The sequence below is a fragment of the Morone saxatilis genome, unplaced genomic scaffold (genome assembly GCF_004916995.1).
Source record: "Morone saxatilis isolate NCDOM2014 unplaced genomic scaffold, NCSU_SB_2.0 Contig7, whole genome shotgun sequence".
Lineage (NCBI taxonomy): Eukaryota > Metazoa > Chordata > Actinopteri > Moronidae > Morone > Morone saxatilis.
In genome coordinates, this window is record NW_023340246.1 from 13,062,274 (window position 1) to 13,078,729 (window position 16,456).

Here is a 16,456-nt window from a genome sequence, read left to right on the forward strand (position 1 = left end):
GCCCCCCCCCCAACACACACACACACACTGAGGGAGTCCAGGTTCAGTTCCCTGTTGTGGTGCTTCCAGCTTGGCCAGAACCCTAAATAATCAGGTACTTGTTTCTGCACTGGTGCATCCCAGTGGTTTTTCATGGGGCTTAGACAGAACAACAAAAAATATGACATAGAGGATGGTTTTGACCACTTTTGTTGTTTTGGAGTGAAGTTTCTTATTGTGTGTTGTACTGTGTTATTAAAATTTGCATTTTGCTGCCTGTGGTGTTGTAGCGACACAACAGAGCTGTCAGTACTCTGTTACACGTCTCATTAATCTTCTTTTCGACAAGATACTCTATGGTCTTCAAAAAAAACAAAGAAAGACATGTTGAAATGAAGCAGATCATGTTGTCTCTGGAGAATATGCTTCTTAATAATAACATAATTGTTGTATATCATTATGTGCATCATTAGTCACAACATTTTTAGAGATATTTCTGAGACATTTCAATGGGGGGAGCAAGTTTGTTGTCAGTCAGTGATGCAGATGTACGTGGGACAGACAATGCAGCCTATATATGTGTACTAGTGATGTTCTCAGTTTTCTTTTTGACAACACTTATTTTACGTGTCCTTACGAGTGATAATCACATGATAACAACTGTAAAAATAAAACTCATATGGCAGGTAAGGATGTTTTTATAAGCTGTGCATTTCAAGTAAAGCGTGATTTTAATTGGACCGCTGAGCAATAACACTTTGAATAGAACTTAGGGATGTGAAGGCTCGTTTCTGTTCACCTACCTCTGCAGAATTCTTGGCAGACCATCACAAACACCTCTCACCTCTTACCTTCGCACTGGTGACAATGCCTCGGGCCTCTTTGAGTGTGAAATGTGGCTGAGTGTCGAGGGTGACGGCTCCGGTTTGGCACAAAGGGAGGGGCTGTCATCTGCTGGCTGATCTCAGGTGTTGACACCTCATTTCTGAGACTCTAACGAAGCCTGGCTGCCTGCCGCTGCTGGTAGAGAGAATAAGTCTGGAGTGAAACATTATGTTGGATTCAAGATGAGTTCTGGGGCAGTATTTGATTATGATGTTGCTCCACATAACTACTACCGTAACATATTGTAAGCTTGGGCCATTACAGTAGTATCATTCATTAAAATACTATAGAATTAAGTTAACTGGATGGCAATATTCCATATTCTTTTAAATCCCATGAAAAGATCAAAACAATCAACGCGTTGGTTCGACTTTCTTACTTTATATATTATATTTTATTTATATTTTTAAATATAAAGAAAAGGCTAAACAACAGCTGAGCACTGTAGTTTTTAATCAACAGTGCCATCTAGTACTAACAAAGTAAATTAATTTTGCATAATTGGACAAGCAGATGCAAGCATTTAGCAACTGTTACTCAAATAAGAGTAAATGGTGAATTTGTTGGGGACAATTTTTTGTCATGGATTAATATACACTTGGTGCACTAGTGAGTATTAACAGGATGGTGTATGTGGGACATGCTAAAAAAAAAACAACCTACTGTGCCCATGTTCATCATAATGAAAGAACATGGTCAATAACAATCAATAAACACAGTTCAACAGTGCAGATTATTGATGTGTTTTTAATAGTGTTTGTGGAGGCTATGCAGAAGTAGGATCAATTTATTGTTTGGTTTGGTCTTTTAATGGGATTAGTTGATAATAACAAAAATATAGAATATCACCAGACTTTTAATGTGTTATAGTTCTATTAAACGTTTAGAAATGAGTTTTATCAGCTTACATGTATTTGTTATGGAACAAGAGGAAGTTAATGTTAATTTGTTGTTAATTAACAACAGTATATGACCCTGAGAAGACTATAATAATTAATAATAATTAATTTTGTTTCACTTTATTTCATCTCTTTGGGATAACTTGCATATGACTTCAGATTGTCAAATCCTGTTTAGTCTTTTGAAGAATCATTTTACTACTTTACTTAATTACTTACTTTTTACAGCTTATAATATTGAATTAAATCAGGCCCCCTATCCAGTATAGAAAAAATTAGACTTTCTAAAGGTCACTGTGACCACTGAGACTGTCTTTTTCTATTTCCAGACAAGCAAGAATGTTCAGTATGTCTGCCCAACCCTGGAAGAAGTATGATAATTGGAAAATTGGCAGTGAATAATTCATAAGAGGTGTAAGATCTGCAGCAGGTTGCGAATTATCACTGAAGAAGGTCGTATGACACCACAGGTGTAGCATCATCATGTCATGTTGTGCCCTCTCACAGGCAAAGTAAATATTCAGCTTGCCCTGTCTGAATGTTTTTGGTAAGATAACCAGACTTTGGAGTTCGTAGCCTTTTATAAATGTCTTTTCCCTGGATATTTCTTGGATTTTTTGTCACTGGAAACCTCTTATCTGGGTGTAAATGCAAATAAATGATGAATATCTGAGTGGACAATATTTTTCTTCAGGCTGTTGCAGCTCACAGAACTGGACACATGCACACAGTGGTGTTGGAATGTCCCATGAATGTTTGTGTTGAGTTACAGAGCCGCGCCACCCTCATTATCACCCAGCAGCCCTCCCCTCCGCTCACATTTCTCACTTCACTGCAGAGGTCGAGGGTCAGCGGGTTGTGTTACTGGGTCAGGGCAGGCTCCCAACACTTTAACTTATTCCTCTTCTGTGTTGGGGAGAGATGGATAGTAGTGCATGTTATGTGAAGCTGGCTATTGTTATAAAATAGAGATAAACAGTAAGTATGAACTAACTAATATTAGGATCATTCAAGGATATGAAGTCAGGGATATGAACTGATATGAGGGTGCGTGGGAGTTATTGGGCTATGGCTAATTTGTTTGTTTACGTGTTGTTTACACGTCATGTCAGCATTGTAATGTTAATCAACAGTGCCATCTAGTACTAACAAAGTAAATTAATTTTGCATAATTGGACAAGCAGATGCAAGTAATGAGCAGGTCCCCGTGTCTGCCTCCGACCTGCTTATGAGTTGCCAGTAATTTACTAGCATTATGTAATTGTTCAGTATGATCAGTTATTACTAACTAATTTATTGAATCCTAGCAGCTATGCAGTTAAAGTTTAAAGACAAACTTAAACATTTTGCTGAGAGTGAAAGCCAGATCTGAAGCCTAGAATAGAGAAGAGCCAAAGAACACTGTGCTAAGGAATAGGCCAAACTAATTATTGGTCATTGCAGCCTTGGGCTGCACACCTTTTGACAGCCCTCCTCATAATCCCCAGCCACTCGTTAGCAACACACCCATGGCAAAGAAGTTGCAAGTCATCAGAATAATTTATGAGTACCATTCCTCACTGAGCAGATAAATCAATTCAGTTTGTCTCTCGTCTCAGATCAGAGTCTGCAATTAATGTAGTAACCAATTACTGCTGTGGAAGTAAATATGAGAATGAAGTTAAAATGTTACATGCATATGTGCACATGTGTTTTGTATTAGCATTTTACAGTAATTTATCTTTAAAATGCAGTTATTGGGGCACATGGTAGCTCACAGCATGCGCCCCATGTATGCTGAGTACTTACTGCTACTTCGTCCTCTCTCTCTCTCCCCCCGTTCCCTGTCTATCTTCACCTGTCATAAAATAAAGGCATAAAAAGTCCCAAGATTATCTTTATAAAAAGATGCATTCATCAATGCTATCTTCAAGATAAACTGAAAAGAATACATAAGCCTTATCATTATTTAATCTTGTTATACAACCCTGTGTTGTAAAATGGTAAATAAATCTACCTTGTAACCTTGCACTGACACCAGAATTAAAGTGAAAGATACTATAGAGTAGAAAAATGTGTATATAGTATACAGGCACCAAAAGTATGTTTATGGATTTGGTAAATTAGAAATATTCTGGTGTCAGTTCAATAAGTTGCTTTCTAAAAATGTTTAAATATATATTTATTTACTTTTTATTTATTTATAACAGGCCCCAGTTGCAAGCTACTTTAGACTGACACTGCAGTTATTATTTAGGTCATGACAATGTCAATGTGCACCATAAATGTTGATAAAATGATACAATTGTAAAAGTCTTTAGTCTCAAGTATGTTGAGTCTCATAATATGCCACTGTCATGTCAAAAATCTGAGTTCTGTACGTCAGGGAGTTTGGGTGCAACAGCATACCCTCGAGGCTAGACAGGTAACATGAAAGGACAAAGACAGAGTCAAGGAAAAACTCCTGGCACATTTTTATACCCAGGAGAGGAGTCTGTTTTGCTCAAAACACCTTGTCATTGCCTTTTCAACTAATGTTTCTTTCCCTCTGTCCCCTCATCCTCCTCTCCTTGCTATCCTCTCTCCCTTTTTACTTTCTTGTCTTTCTGTCCTTCCATCCTGCAGAATGTTCCTCCAGACCTGTGTATTTGTAACTTTGTGTTGGAGCAGTCCCTGTCAGTGCGGGCCCTGCAGGAGATGCTGGCTAACACTGGGCAGAACAGCGAAGGGGTGAGTGCTTCCCTCCTTCCCACTGATACCCCATTGCTCTCCGACTCATTTACACAAACACACCCCAACACTCAATACATGCATGCACACTCGCGTGCACAGATCAATTTTCTACCAGTTGCACAAAATGCCCTTGAGGTTTTTTTTACAGTATCAGTTAGAAGACTCACACTTATAATACTGCTTTTTATATGTACTGAGGCCTAAGATAAGTGTAACAGAATAATTCTCTTCACTACTGTTTTCCAGTCAACATCATTTAGCTAAAGGAATATTTATTGAGCGAACTTGAATAGAAATTCCTCGCTGGCAGAACAGTCACAGTACTGGAAATGCACTGAATCTGCTTAGAGGAAGCTTCTCAGTTCAAATACTGGAAACTGGCCTGATTGGAAACACTTCAGGCATTTTTTGAGGGCACCCAATCAAGGCCATGGAACCACCATGATGCTTTTGCTGTTGTTCCCAAAATGATGCATTTGAATGCTGTCAGGATTTTCAGAAATATAATCCTGGAAGCAGCACTTCAATGTAAATGATTTGGAAAATGAAATATACTGTAGTTAAACAATAGTTATAACAGTTAATAGTTGTAACAATAACTAGCAAGTACCTGTTGGCTCTGCTACCTGGATCTTGGCCATGTTGGGTGCTGCAGAAAAGTACATCCAATATAAAAACAAACCTGATCTTCACATTATAAAGACTTTTCTTTACTTAAAAGTAACTTTTTGGTCCTTTGAAGTTACAAACCAAATCACCTAAGCTACAAAAACAAGGTGTAAAATACGAGAACACAAAGAAATACACACAACAAAAAGTTTTATTAGGAGAAATATTAAAAATGCTCTGCAACATCAGTTGAATCCCGTCTGTATGAGGTGCTTTTGTTTTAAGAAGGATAGTCTGAGCAAAATGTAGTTTTCTTTCCAGTTAGTGAGCTCTTAAAATATGGAAAGTTAGAACATTTTAACAGGACAGTAAAAAAGGGTAATAACTGTAGTGGCTATGTACGCCCTGAATAAGGCTGCCAGATCTAAGATATTTAAATGGACAAATGCTTCATTGACAGTTTATTATTTTGCACATACTTCAAACTATTTCAACAGTAAATTTTGACTTTGATAACTGAATATGTTTGAAAATCAATAAGTACGTTGGATCATGTCCCAACAGGATTTACAGCAAGCAGACAGACCACACCTAGCAATACTCTGAACTACTACAACACCAAGAACTGCAATTGAATCCTCAATTGAAGCTGTCTCTTTTCATTCTCTGTTACACATTCCTGTTTTGCAAAAAAAGATCAGAAGGCTCTGATAATGAAAGGCCGTCATGGGTCAAAGAAAAGAGGAAAATTATCTGTGAGTGCTCTGCTGCATCCACAGCCTCCTTTCTCCTCAACCTCCACTCTCTTAATTTTCACTAAACAGTGTAAGCCCCTTCCTCTCAGCTCTGGTCCAGCTCACCTGGCATGTTTATTAGAGCAGGTAAGTAATCTTTGATCGGGCAGACACTCTGTAATGCCACGGGGGTGTCGTCGACAGCAACGAAGCCACTCCAGTGAGATGCGTGTGGTCTGCTAACCTCTGTCAGATGCTCATATTCACTCATGCTGCTGCGCTCTAACAGAGTCATTTCATGTGTCATTTAATCTTATCACCCAGCACTTCTAGATCCAGAGTGGACAGTCAAGAGATGGGAAGGGATGGCATCACCCCTGTTTGGATGAAATGTTGAGCCCTTTCCTCCTAATATGTTTTGGGAAAAAACTAAGAGAAAACAGTGCTTAATTATTGAATAGATCCTAGCATTAAATCTGGACAAATAAACCACGATATACAAGAAACTGCTTGTTAGTGGTAGTGTTTTTTTTCCCCATCACTGTTCCTGCTGGGTACACGTGGTCTGATTTGATTTTGAAAGCATTTATCAGTTAATGGGCCCAAATGTTACTATGAGTCAATACTTAAGACAGACCACTGCTATCTAGGAACAGAGATGACAAAGCTATGGTGGCATGAATCATTGTGCAGTCCAACTGCGGCAACTAGAGAAACCCGAGCACTGCACAGCATTACGGTGCTATTTGTAATAGAGGAAAATCCCATAATACTAATGCAAGATAGCCCAAATTGTGTGTTGTGCTGGGTGTCTCTGGCTACCACTGTACTTTCATGCACAACATAGCCCTCTGGCACAGATGGTTCCTTAAGTGTCTTATTTTGTATACCGCTTGGGTCCTGTGATTCAGGCCTGCATTGTTATTAGCCTGGGTAGCAGATTTGTTTTGTGCTCAAAAGTGCAACATTGTTGGCTGGCCTTGTTTGGCAAGACAACATGATGTTGGCTAGAATACAAACTCTCTGGTAGCAAGGCTAATAAATCACCCTCCTCTTCCTTTCCACTGCAAGGGCCCATTTCTCTCTATTGTTGCTCTCAGATTTGTGTAATTGACTGCCATACGCCCCAATAACACATTCTTTTCATTTGTATTTGTGTGTTACTAGAGTGCTGACCATGAAAAATGGGTAGGTCCATCAGTTCGTTCATCCATCATGTTGTCAGTGTGCATGACAGACTGCCGAACAACAGGGTTGAACTTCCGGCACTTTCACTTGAAGTGACGCCCATTTCTCGATTGCCATAAAAGTCGCATTTATATTGTGTACAGCATTTAGTTTAAAAGTCCATGGTAGGTACTGCATTGTGGGGAGATATTAAGCTAATGGTAATACATTTCAATTTTTCCACCTCACCATACATTGTGCAAATGGATATTAAAAAGTACATTTATTTCTGTGTAAACTCCCTCTGGATAGTAAATTATGCTTTCACCTCACCGTAGCTCAACATATTCTCTTTCCCTCAGCCGGTCAGAAGACACTCAATTAGCTCGTCACAGATGTCTCTGAACTTTAAATTATGGCAATCTTGAAATAGACATCTATCGGTGCTGTCACCTTGTGCACGGGTCAAATGTTTTGCCTTGCCTCTGAAGACTACTTTGTGTGCAAGTGTGCAAGCACTTTCAAGTGATAGTGTCTGCTTCGCATTTGCTTAAGCTAATTATTCCTTTTTTTTTGCTTTTAATGCAACAGATTCAAGCCTTAGTGTACAGCTTAAAATGGTTCATACATACATAGACCTATATTATCATTACATTTTGCTTACCCAAGGTAGTAATGAGTAATACTAATTTATCTAATTTACTGAATCTAAATGAAAGGATCGGAAACCCACGCGTTTGCAGAAAACTCACTTTGTGGTTTGGGTGTGCTGCTCTGTTTTCTCTGGGTTTTGTCTCTAACATCAGTAAATTTGTACGTGTATTGACACGAGGAAATGTCCTGAAATCTGTTTCGATTTCAGAGTCTTCACATGCACTGTTGAGCAAAGCTGTCACACGTGATTCAAGGACTATTTATTTGTTCTTCTTATAACTCACTGGACTGCCTGCACGCTACACTGATTTATTTTTCATCTTTCACCTGTGGTTTTTGATTTTTAGATCAAGCTGTTTCTTTGTTTTCTCTTAATTGTCACATATTAAACATCAGGTTATACATCATATTTTGATGGACTGTTGTGGAGTAAATGTAAAGCAAATAGTGCACAATCTCTGTCTCATTATCCAGATGATTTGGAGGACAGGGCATTGAATACGTACATGAGAATCAATATATCAGATGGTACTTAGCAAATGAGTCTGGCATGACCCCCTTCTTTATGGCCTTGAAAAATTGACTAGTGTGCTCTTTCCCATGCTCAGGCTGTTACATATAAGATAAGCTATTGGTATTAAGTGAACATTTAGGTTAATTACTTAGTCATGGTTTGGTGTAATGGCTCTGTCAGGCTTTAGAAAAGAGGAAGCAGACACTGATTCATTTCTTGAAAAAGCTAAGCAGGCAGAAAGACCAGCCACCAAAATGTGATTTAAGAAGTTTGCATGTTATACTGGCCTATACAGTGCTTTTAAGGTAATCAACAGAATAATAAAACAATTACATAAATGATTATAGATGTGAATAATGAATTAGAATTGTCAAAGTTTAATTGTTATAATTTAAGTAAAAGCAACGCCTTTTTGCTGGTTGCAGCCTTTTTCTTATTGTAAATTAGCTTTGGCTTTGATAAGTAGTAGTATCACTTAGGTATCACTTTGGTTTTTTATAATATATTCAGTTTAACTTTGTAGTTGTACTGAGATTACAGTAATATGAGCTGTACATCCTTTGGGCATTTGAGGACTGGGCATCAGTGGTGGCAAGTAACTAAGTACATCTACTTAAGTACAATTTTGAGGTACTTTGTTGGAGTATTTTCATTTCCTGCTTCTTTATACTACTCCACAAAACTTGCATAGGTTATATTTTTATTCTAATAATGACTTCACTTGCAACAGTTTTTCTACGCTGTTTTTTTTTTTTAACTTTATCTGTATTCAGCAAGGAAGAAAAGAAGCAGAGTCAAACTGGATGATAATTAATTAAACATGTTACATTATAAATAGACAAATATATAAATCGATAAGTAGTTGGATAGACGTGATATGGTCATGTTTTTCGCTACCGGACAACAGGTAAGTTAAAATAAACAATACAACAGGTGGCATAGAATAGATGACAAGACACGGCATCACGTACAGCGTGATGAGGTCACGAACTAGTGTTGCTACGTGAACCTAACGACCGTGAGCGTTAAACGTCCAAAGCTAACGTTACGGTTTGTGAATGTTAGTAACCGTTGTTGTAATGTATTCTGTAGAAACTTCTGTAGTAACAGTTACAGCTCAACTTCTCAGCAACAGCACAAGAAAGATTTTAAGTCTCCAAGTTGTTTTTAACATCTGTGCTGTAACGTTAGTCTATTAAACTACGTTAGCGATGTTGAAAACCCCAGAAAATCTACATTTTAACTTTATTATAATGTTAATTTTTTGTTTTGATTGTTTTTTAAAGAGGTGTTGGTTCAACTTTATGGTGATCTTATGAGGCTGTTTATGGTGCTGTTGTATTATACTGTAAACAGAAGTTTTATTAGGTAGTGTTACACCTATTTTTAGCCAGGTGTAACTTACCTACACTCCCAACAGTGTGGTGTCCAGCCATCTTCCAATACTGTTGAATTGTTGCTGAAAGTTTTAAAATTTAGTCTTTTATTCAATATTTGCACCAAATGCCTGTGATGGGTGCTTCCCTTTTAAAGCAAAGCCCCCCACAAATATGATACGCTCATCAGGGTTAATCTAAATTGTAGGACACATCTTATTGACTTATCTTTGCTAGTATGCAAGTATTAGCCGGAGCAGTGTGTGCTGAGTGTGAGAGACAGTAATCTACCATGACACAAAGGATGATTTCACAGTCTAGCTATGTCCTCGTGACGAAATGTTGGCCTACGAGCAAAAACCTTTACAGTATTTATTTAAAACATAACTTATTGTACACACATTCACATACAGTATGTATGCAAACACACCCACACAAATGTCTCTGTCTTTGTTTCACACACAAATGCACTCCTTAGTAGAAAGCTTTTTAGAATATCGTACTTACAACTGGAGGGGCACCAAACCAAAGGTCACAGTTCCTGGCAGTGATGTGTCAGCAGGACACCGGGCCTGAAATACAGACTGGCTCTTTCTCTCTCTCTCCCTCTCTCTCTGTACCCCCTCCCTCACTCCCAGCTGTTGCTGGATACTCTTCCCATTTTTCTTTTGATCGAACTCTGTTTCCTTTTTAGTCTGTCTTACACAAGCCATCTGGGAGATACTTGGTAGCCAAAAGAGAATTAGCTTGGGATCATGTTCAGGGGACAGTTGGGAGTTCCCTGTAGGTCAGTTTAAATGTGACCCGACAGGCAAACACACAAATTAACACTGACAACTGGACAAGAAAGAGGATAGCCGACATCTATTGCTTATTGTATAAACACTGCAGTGTGCGTCTTGGTTAGCACAGTCTCAGTCCTGGGCTTCGTCCCAGCTGTTTCTTTGAGATATTGTTTGTCATTTTCAAAGACAAGAAACACACAACATGTTGGTAGACTCGACACTCTAAATTAACTGTAGGCGAGAGGAGAGTCTTATTGGCCTAAAAATAAACATATCCCCATTGACAATGAGAAATATGTATGAGAACTAGATCTGTGACTATTGGGCAAAATTGCCCTCTAATTTAATACAAAGTTTAAACTCAATAAAAAAAACCTTAAAGAAAACTGTCAGAAATGTATAAGAAGCTTCTAATGGAAAAGGATGTGCCATGTACACATTAAATTATGAGTCTTCAGATTAAATTGATTTAAAAGTGAACTGGCTCTATTACTGCTTTAGCCCTGTCCCACATTTATATCTGTTGTATATCTTTCTATTGATACAGAGATGGTTTAAATATCACCTCTTATGGTACCTTTTCTTTTTTTTTCTAATGCCGCTAGAGGTTGATTAAAAAGGTAAGTAAAATTGTCTTTGAAATCATATCTTTTATCCTTTTTGCTCAACTATTTCCTCACATTTCCTCAGCCATTGTGCTAGAGTATATCACAATTATTCTTGTTTGTCACAAGAATGGGCAAGCTGTGTAATGAGTGTGGTACTGTACATGTTTGTGTTTGTTGGTTTGATTGATTGTGTGTGTGTACTTTTGTGTGTTTCCCTCCCCATTTCTTCGTCTGTTTCCTGCTTGCACTTGGAATGGAGGTCCGAAGTTGGAGATACTTTATCCATTCAGTCCCAATGCACTTTACAAACACAGGGTCAAAAGCAGAGGGAACTTTTAACTTAATACCTCAAATAGAGGTTACTAACGGCTGTAGATCGTTTGATGGGTCCATAGGTCAAAGATCCTATGTGACCACATGATGATCATTTATTACTTGTGTATTTCCTGGCAGGCGGGTCAGGGGGGTGGACACCGGACCCTGCTCTACGGTCACGCCATCCTCCTTCGCCACTCCTTCAGTGGTATGGTGAGTATCAACAAAACAATTTGATGATTGTTCAGTAAAGTAGTGCTTAGTGGCACATGCTGAAATAAGAAACATACATGTGTATTTATATATTCATGACCCTTATTTGTTAGCATAACACAGAAAAACTGGATGAAACAATGAAGCTAAAACTAAAATCAACAAATGTTTGGTATTTTAACACTAACTTGACAATAACATTGTTGTGAATTAATTTTCCCAATCAACTAATCTAATAATCAACTAATTATTTTAGCATTACATTTTTAGTATAAGTCCAAAGCTATTTTTTGATCTGCTCCCACTCTCAGCTTTTTTTCCCGTTGACCTAACACTTATTCATTTTTCACTCACTAGTACCTGACCTGTTTGAAAACATCAAGGTCTCTGACAGACAAGCTGTCATTTGATGTCGGACTACAAGAAGATTCAATAGGTACAGTATGACTAACAGACGCTTGGTTTTTTATCGCTTTTAGTTAAACTCAGTCCTTCTGAGTAGCCATTTCAGGTCAACCTAACCCTGACATGGAATCAAAAGCTATACTGTAACTGTGTTCTGTGCTACACTTGACTTATGAACTAGAGAAATGCTTAAGGCCATTTGCTTAATGCTTAAGTGGAAATGATACTTAAACTGTTACTTCAGTCTTCCTCAGATGATGGCTGTTTTTATGCTTTTTGCTCAGACTAGACAGTTGCTTTAACAACAGAGAGGAATCCGGATTATCTAAAATGGCACATGTGTGACTGTGTTGGACGGTAGAGCTACCCAAATGTATGTATGTATGTTTGTATTTTACTTCATTATCAATATATGGATAATGTTTTTGTGTCAATAGGAGAGGCTTGCTGGTGGACAATCCACCCTGCGTCCAAGCAAAGATCTGAGGGAGAGAAAGTCCGTATCGGAGACGACCTGATCCTTGTCAGTGTGTCAACAGAGAGATACCTGGTAGGTCATGTCCAGCATTTCCTCTCCGCTGTAGATCCTTTCAAACTGACCTGTAACTGAAAAGTATCAGAAAGTTGAAGTTAAAGTTTTTTGTTGGTGTGCAAAAAAATCTGAATTTGAACTAAACCTCTAGGAAAATTTGACATTATGATCAGTTAGCATTTTGATGCCATTAACCAAAGCACTCCCAACTCTTGAGCAGACAGCTCAAGCTATTCTCATTAAATCAGCAGGCCTCAACTCGGTTTCTCATTTCCAGATAAGAGGTTTTTCTCTCATGAATATTTACCGTTTTTCAGACAGTCAGGGTACATCAAATACAGTCTCTTGTTTCCGATGCACACTGTATAATCTCTCATTTTCCTTTGTCTGGTTTGCTTGTCAGATCTCACTTCATTCAGATTTTCTCTGCTGTTGTTTTGGGGGTTTTCTTATTTCTCTGCCAGTTATTTTCATGTCAGAACAGAATTGTATTCCTCTGAATGCACAAGAGTTTAGAGGCAGACAATGCACCAAATTCTGAAGATTATGCGCCCCACATAGCCGGAGTTATCTGCTTTGGTTCGCTGTCTGTCTCAAAAAGGCACTTATGAAAGTCTCATAGCCATTGGATAGCTCTGATACCCATCTCACTCCAGCCAACTTCAGAGTGACAAGGCAATTCAAGGGGAAACCGTTAAAACTTTTCACTGCTATCTGTAATGGGAATCTGATTACTTGTAAACCCCTCCTGTGCAGGTTCTTTTTAAAAATTATTTTTTTTGGGAAGGCATCCATCTGACTGATGAGCTTAGAGTTAATGCTGTCTCCCTAATGCAGAGCTATACACCCGACCTCAATTAACTTACTAGGTAAAGAGAGAGGAGAGGGAGATTTCAAGAGGGAGAATGAGAGGTAGACAGAGAGAAATGAAAAGGAGGAGGGACAGTGACGTGCCACGCATAGGAGAGTGAGCAGCACTAGCTTCTAGTGGATGCTATGGTCCTTTAGGGAGGGAAATGTGCAATTAAAGCAAAACTGGCAAAGAGCCAGACTTTATTTCCTCCGATGGGAAATCTTCACCTGAATCAGCCTGACAGAATCTCAGCTTTTGAAGAATGAGACACATCAGAAATTCAGGCAAAAAGCAATCATCAGTGCTCCATCACTGTGAACAGTCGTAGAGGTTGTGACGCAGTCTTTTTAGGCGTGATGTCTCTGTGTCCAGTTAGGCTGATTTGTGTCAGCAGTTTCCCTTTGCTCTGCATCTGGTGTTTAAGGCTGGTGCCCAAATATCAGGACAATAAAATTAATCATATTAGGGACAGCTAGAGCACAAAAAGTTTGACTTCATACAATACAACACAACAGAGAATGTTGCACTGAAATACTTGTACTGTACATTTTTATAGCACAAAGACAGACTATAAAAACACTAAATGGATGGTTATATTTGGCCCAACAATAATGTCAAAGTACATAATTTTCAGGGGAGTTAAGTGAGATGGAACAAGATGTACCACGTTTACATGTAACTGGTACGTAGCTGAAGGCTGAGATCATTTTGAGCTTTCACTCGCCTCTGAATCCAGCCTGTAGCGAAATGGGAGCTGCTCCAAGTGTTTCTACTGGAAGGAATTATTGTTGAGGATTATCTGGACATTGCAACATGGAAAAAAAACAACTGATGTAGCAGTGCTGTTTAGCTCACAGCGTTATAACACTGTTTGGCAGCTCCAGAGGAAAGACACAAAGTTGTTTTATTCTCTTTTCAATCCCAACACTGGGACATCACCTTCCTCTGTGCTGTATTGCTGTATCTCAGTGTCTGTCCATGCTTCCCTCTTGCTAACACAACTACTTCAGTGGCACTCTCCACCCTTCTGTCTAAAGCCATGTTAACCGGCTTCTCTCTTGCAGCACCTCTCTGTCTCCAACGGAAACAACCAGGTAGATGCCTCCTTCATGCAGACGCTGTGGAACATCCAGCCTACCTGCTCTTCAGGCAGCATGGCTGTAGGTAAGTTCACGTCCCGAGCAACAACAGCCGCAAGCACTCTGTTTCTTTTTCTCTAGATGGTTGGTCAATAATAGTCAAGTATCTTGTAACACAATGTTGTTTTTCTTATTAATAGGGTTTTTGGTTGGTGGCCATGTGATGCGTCTTTGTCATGGTCATGATGAGAGCTTGACCATCCCGGGAGCAGACAAGAGTGAGGAGGAGCAGAGGTTAGTAGATGATTAGCTCATTCATTCAACTAAATGTAGTTATTGTCCAAGTTGTCTTGTGACCAGTCAATATTCAAAATCTTTGAAACTAGCAAATAATAAAGTAGTTTAGTTTTTGGGGATGATAAATAAGATAATAATTGTTCAACAACAATAGTTCTATAGGGTGAAGTGCTGTTTGATCAAAAGGTTTGTTTGCCAGCAGAATAAGACCTCCTGTGTGTGAATGTATATAACAGTGTGAAATAATCCATAAACTCCAAAAATCCATAAATGTCAGAAAATCAGATCAATTGTGGGTGTTTTTTTTCTGTTAGTTTTTGACAAGAAGCGCTTTACTATCCTTTAATAACATCTTAAGGGATGTGTTTTCACTGCTGACCCTGACCTCTGACCCCATGTTTGTGGATATTTTCTACTTCCATAACCAGTATGACAAAAAAAACCTAATTTTGTCTTGTATCAAGCTAAAATATAAACTAACTAACTTGTATGTTACAAAATTGTAATTATAAATCATAATTCCATTGGTAGTGCATTCGAATATCTTCAGCATAACAAATGCAGAATTTAAAGAAATATTCATATATTCATTGTTTTTGTATGATACTATGTCACATGGAAGAATTTCTTGTCCAAATGCTTGGGCAGTGAGACTTAATCAACATTGTTGGTATTTCCTGTGTATGAACTGTATCAGTAGCAGAAACTCTTCCAGTTATTTTATTCCCACTGTGACTTGAAAGACTCCCACTTGTGTCTTTGTGCTCTCAGGATAGTCAACTATGAAGCGGGAAAGGGAGCGTCAAAGGCCCGCTCACTTTGGAGACTGGAACCTCTCAGGATAAGGTGAGATGAGACACAAATACACTAACATACTGAATAAAATAAACTCCGGAAAGTAAATAACATAAACCCGACTCTCACAGACGTGCTGTCCTTTAGTGAGATCTCTTCATTTAGAATAAAAAGAATTGGTGCTTTATGTACAGATGTCACAGATACTGTACTGTAGGTTATGAATATATCGTCAATTATATATAAACTTCAGCTCCCGCTACTCTGAACTGTTGCTACCAATTAGTTGGCAGAGCCCTTCAAAAGGCGAGGTTCTGTTTACCATCCCTTTCAATCTACTTCTCTTGCTCTGTCTATCACACCTTCTTCCTCTCTTTCCCTCTTTAACTGGCCACCCACGCAAATCCCCTCCTGTCACATCGTCTGCAGGCTCTCACTGGGACTGCCTGTCAGAGTCTGTACACTTTGAAATGGCGCAGGTGCATCTATTAAGGCACATGTTCTCCTTCTTGGCTTAGGGAGGAATTTTGAACAGTATTTTCAACCCTGCATCATTCATATAGAGAACATTAAGCCCCACTGACAGTATGAAAGTTGAACTCTATCTATTTCTCAGTTGACGTTCTCATTCCACTTGCAGATGGCTTTCTAAACATTTAGAAAATATTATAATTGGGTCATTTAATCTGCAATGTAGAGTGAAATTGCTCTTTATATGTTAGTTTAAAAAGAAAAAAAGGAATTATTTTCAACGTGTAAATACATGTGTATCATTGTTTCATTCATTTATAAAATCATCATCGAGATTTTGAAAGCTTAGCTTGCATGAATTATATTGCTAGAGAAGCTGTTGTTTTGTTATTTGCCTCCAGAATTAGGGCTGCTAACATGGCTCAATGTTAACACCCTCAGAAGAATTGACCTAAATAGTTTCAATAAGAAACTGTCTAATTAAGTCATAACTAAACAACAATTTAAATCTTACAGGACAATTGATGCAAGCTTTTAGTACTTCTGAGTTTTTGTTATTCTGTGTAACAGACAC

At 38.4% G+C, this 16,456-nt stretch overlaps 1 protein-coding gene across 1 annotated transcript in view; it reads left to right on the forward strand.

Annotated features, from left to right (window-relative positions):
- The window catches only part of ryr3 (ryanodine receptor 3), a gene marked incomplete at its 5' end in the record, with an annotated part of 93,962 nt that overhangs the window by 1,638 nt on the left and 75,868 nt on the right, over nucleotides 1-16,456 (forward strand). The window contains 8 exons of the mRNA XM_035679141.1: nucleotides 4,368-4,472; nucleotides 6,986-7,006; nucleotides 11,376-11,450; nucleotides 11,808-11,886; nucleotides 12,293-12,405; nucleotides 14,305-14,404; nucleotides 14,520-14,613; nucleotides 15,388-15,462. Of these exons, the coding sequence (XP_035535034.1) occupies nucleotides 4,368-4,472; nucleotides 6,986-7,006; nucleotides 11,376-11,450; nucleotides 11,808-11,886; nucleotides 12,293-12,405; nucleotides 14,305-14,404; nucleotides 14,520-14,613; nucleotides 15,388-15,462 (662 nt within the window). The remainder of the gene's footprint in view (nucleotides 1-4,367; nucleotides 4,473-6,985; nucleotides 7,007-11,375; nucleotides 11,451-11,807; nucleotides 11,887-12,292; nucleotides 12,406-14,304; nucleotides 14,405-14,519; nucleotides 14,614-15,387; nucleotides 15,463-16,456) is intronic.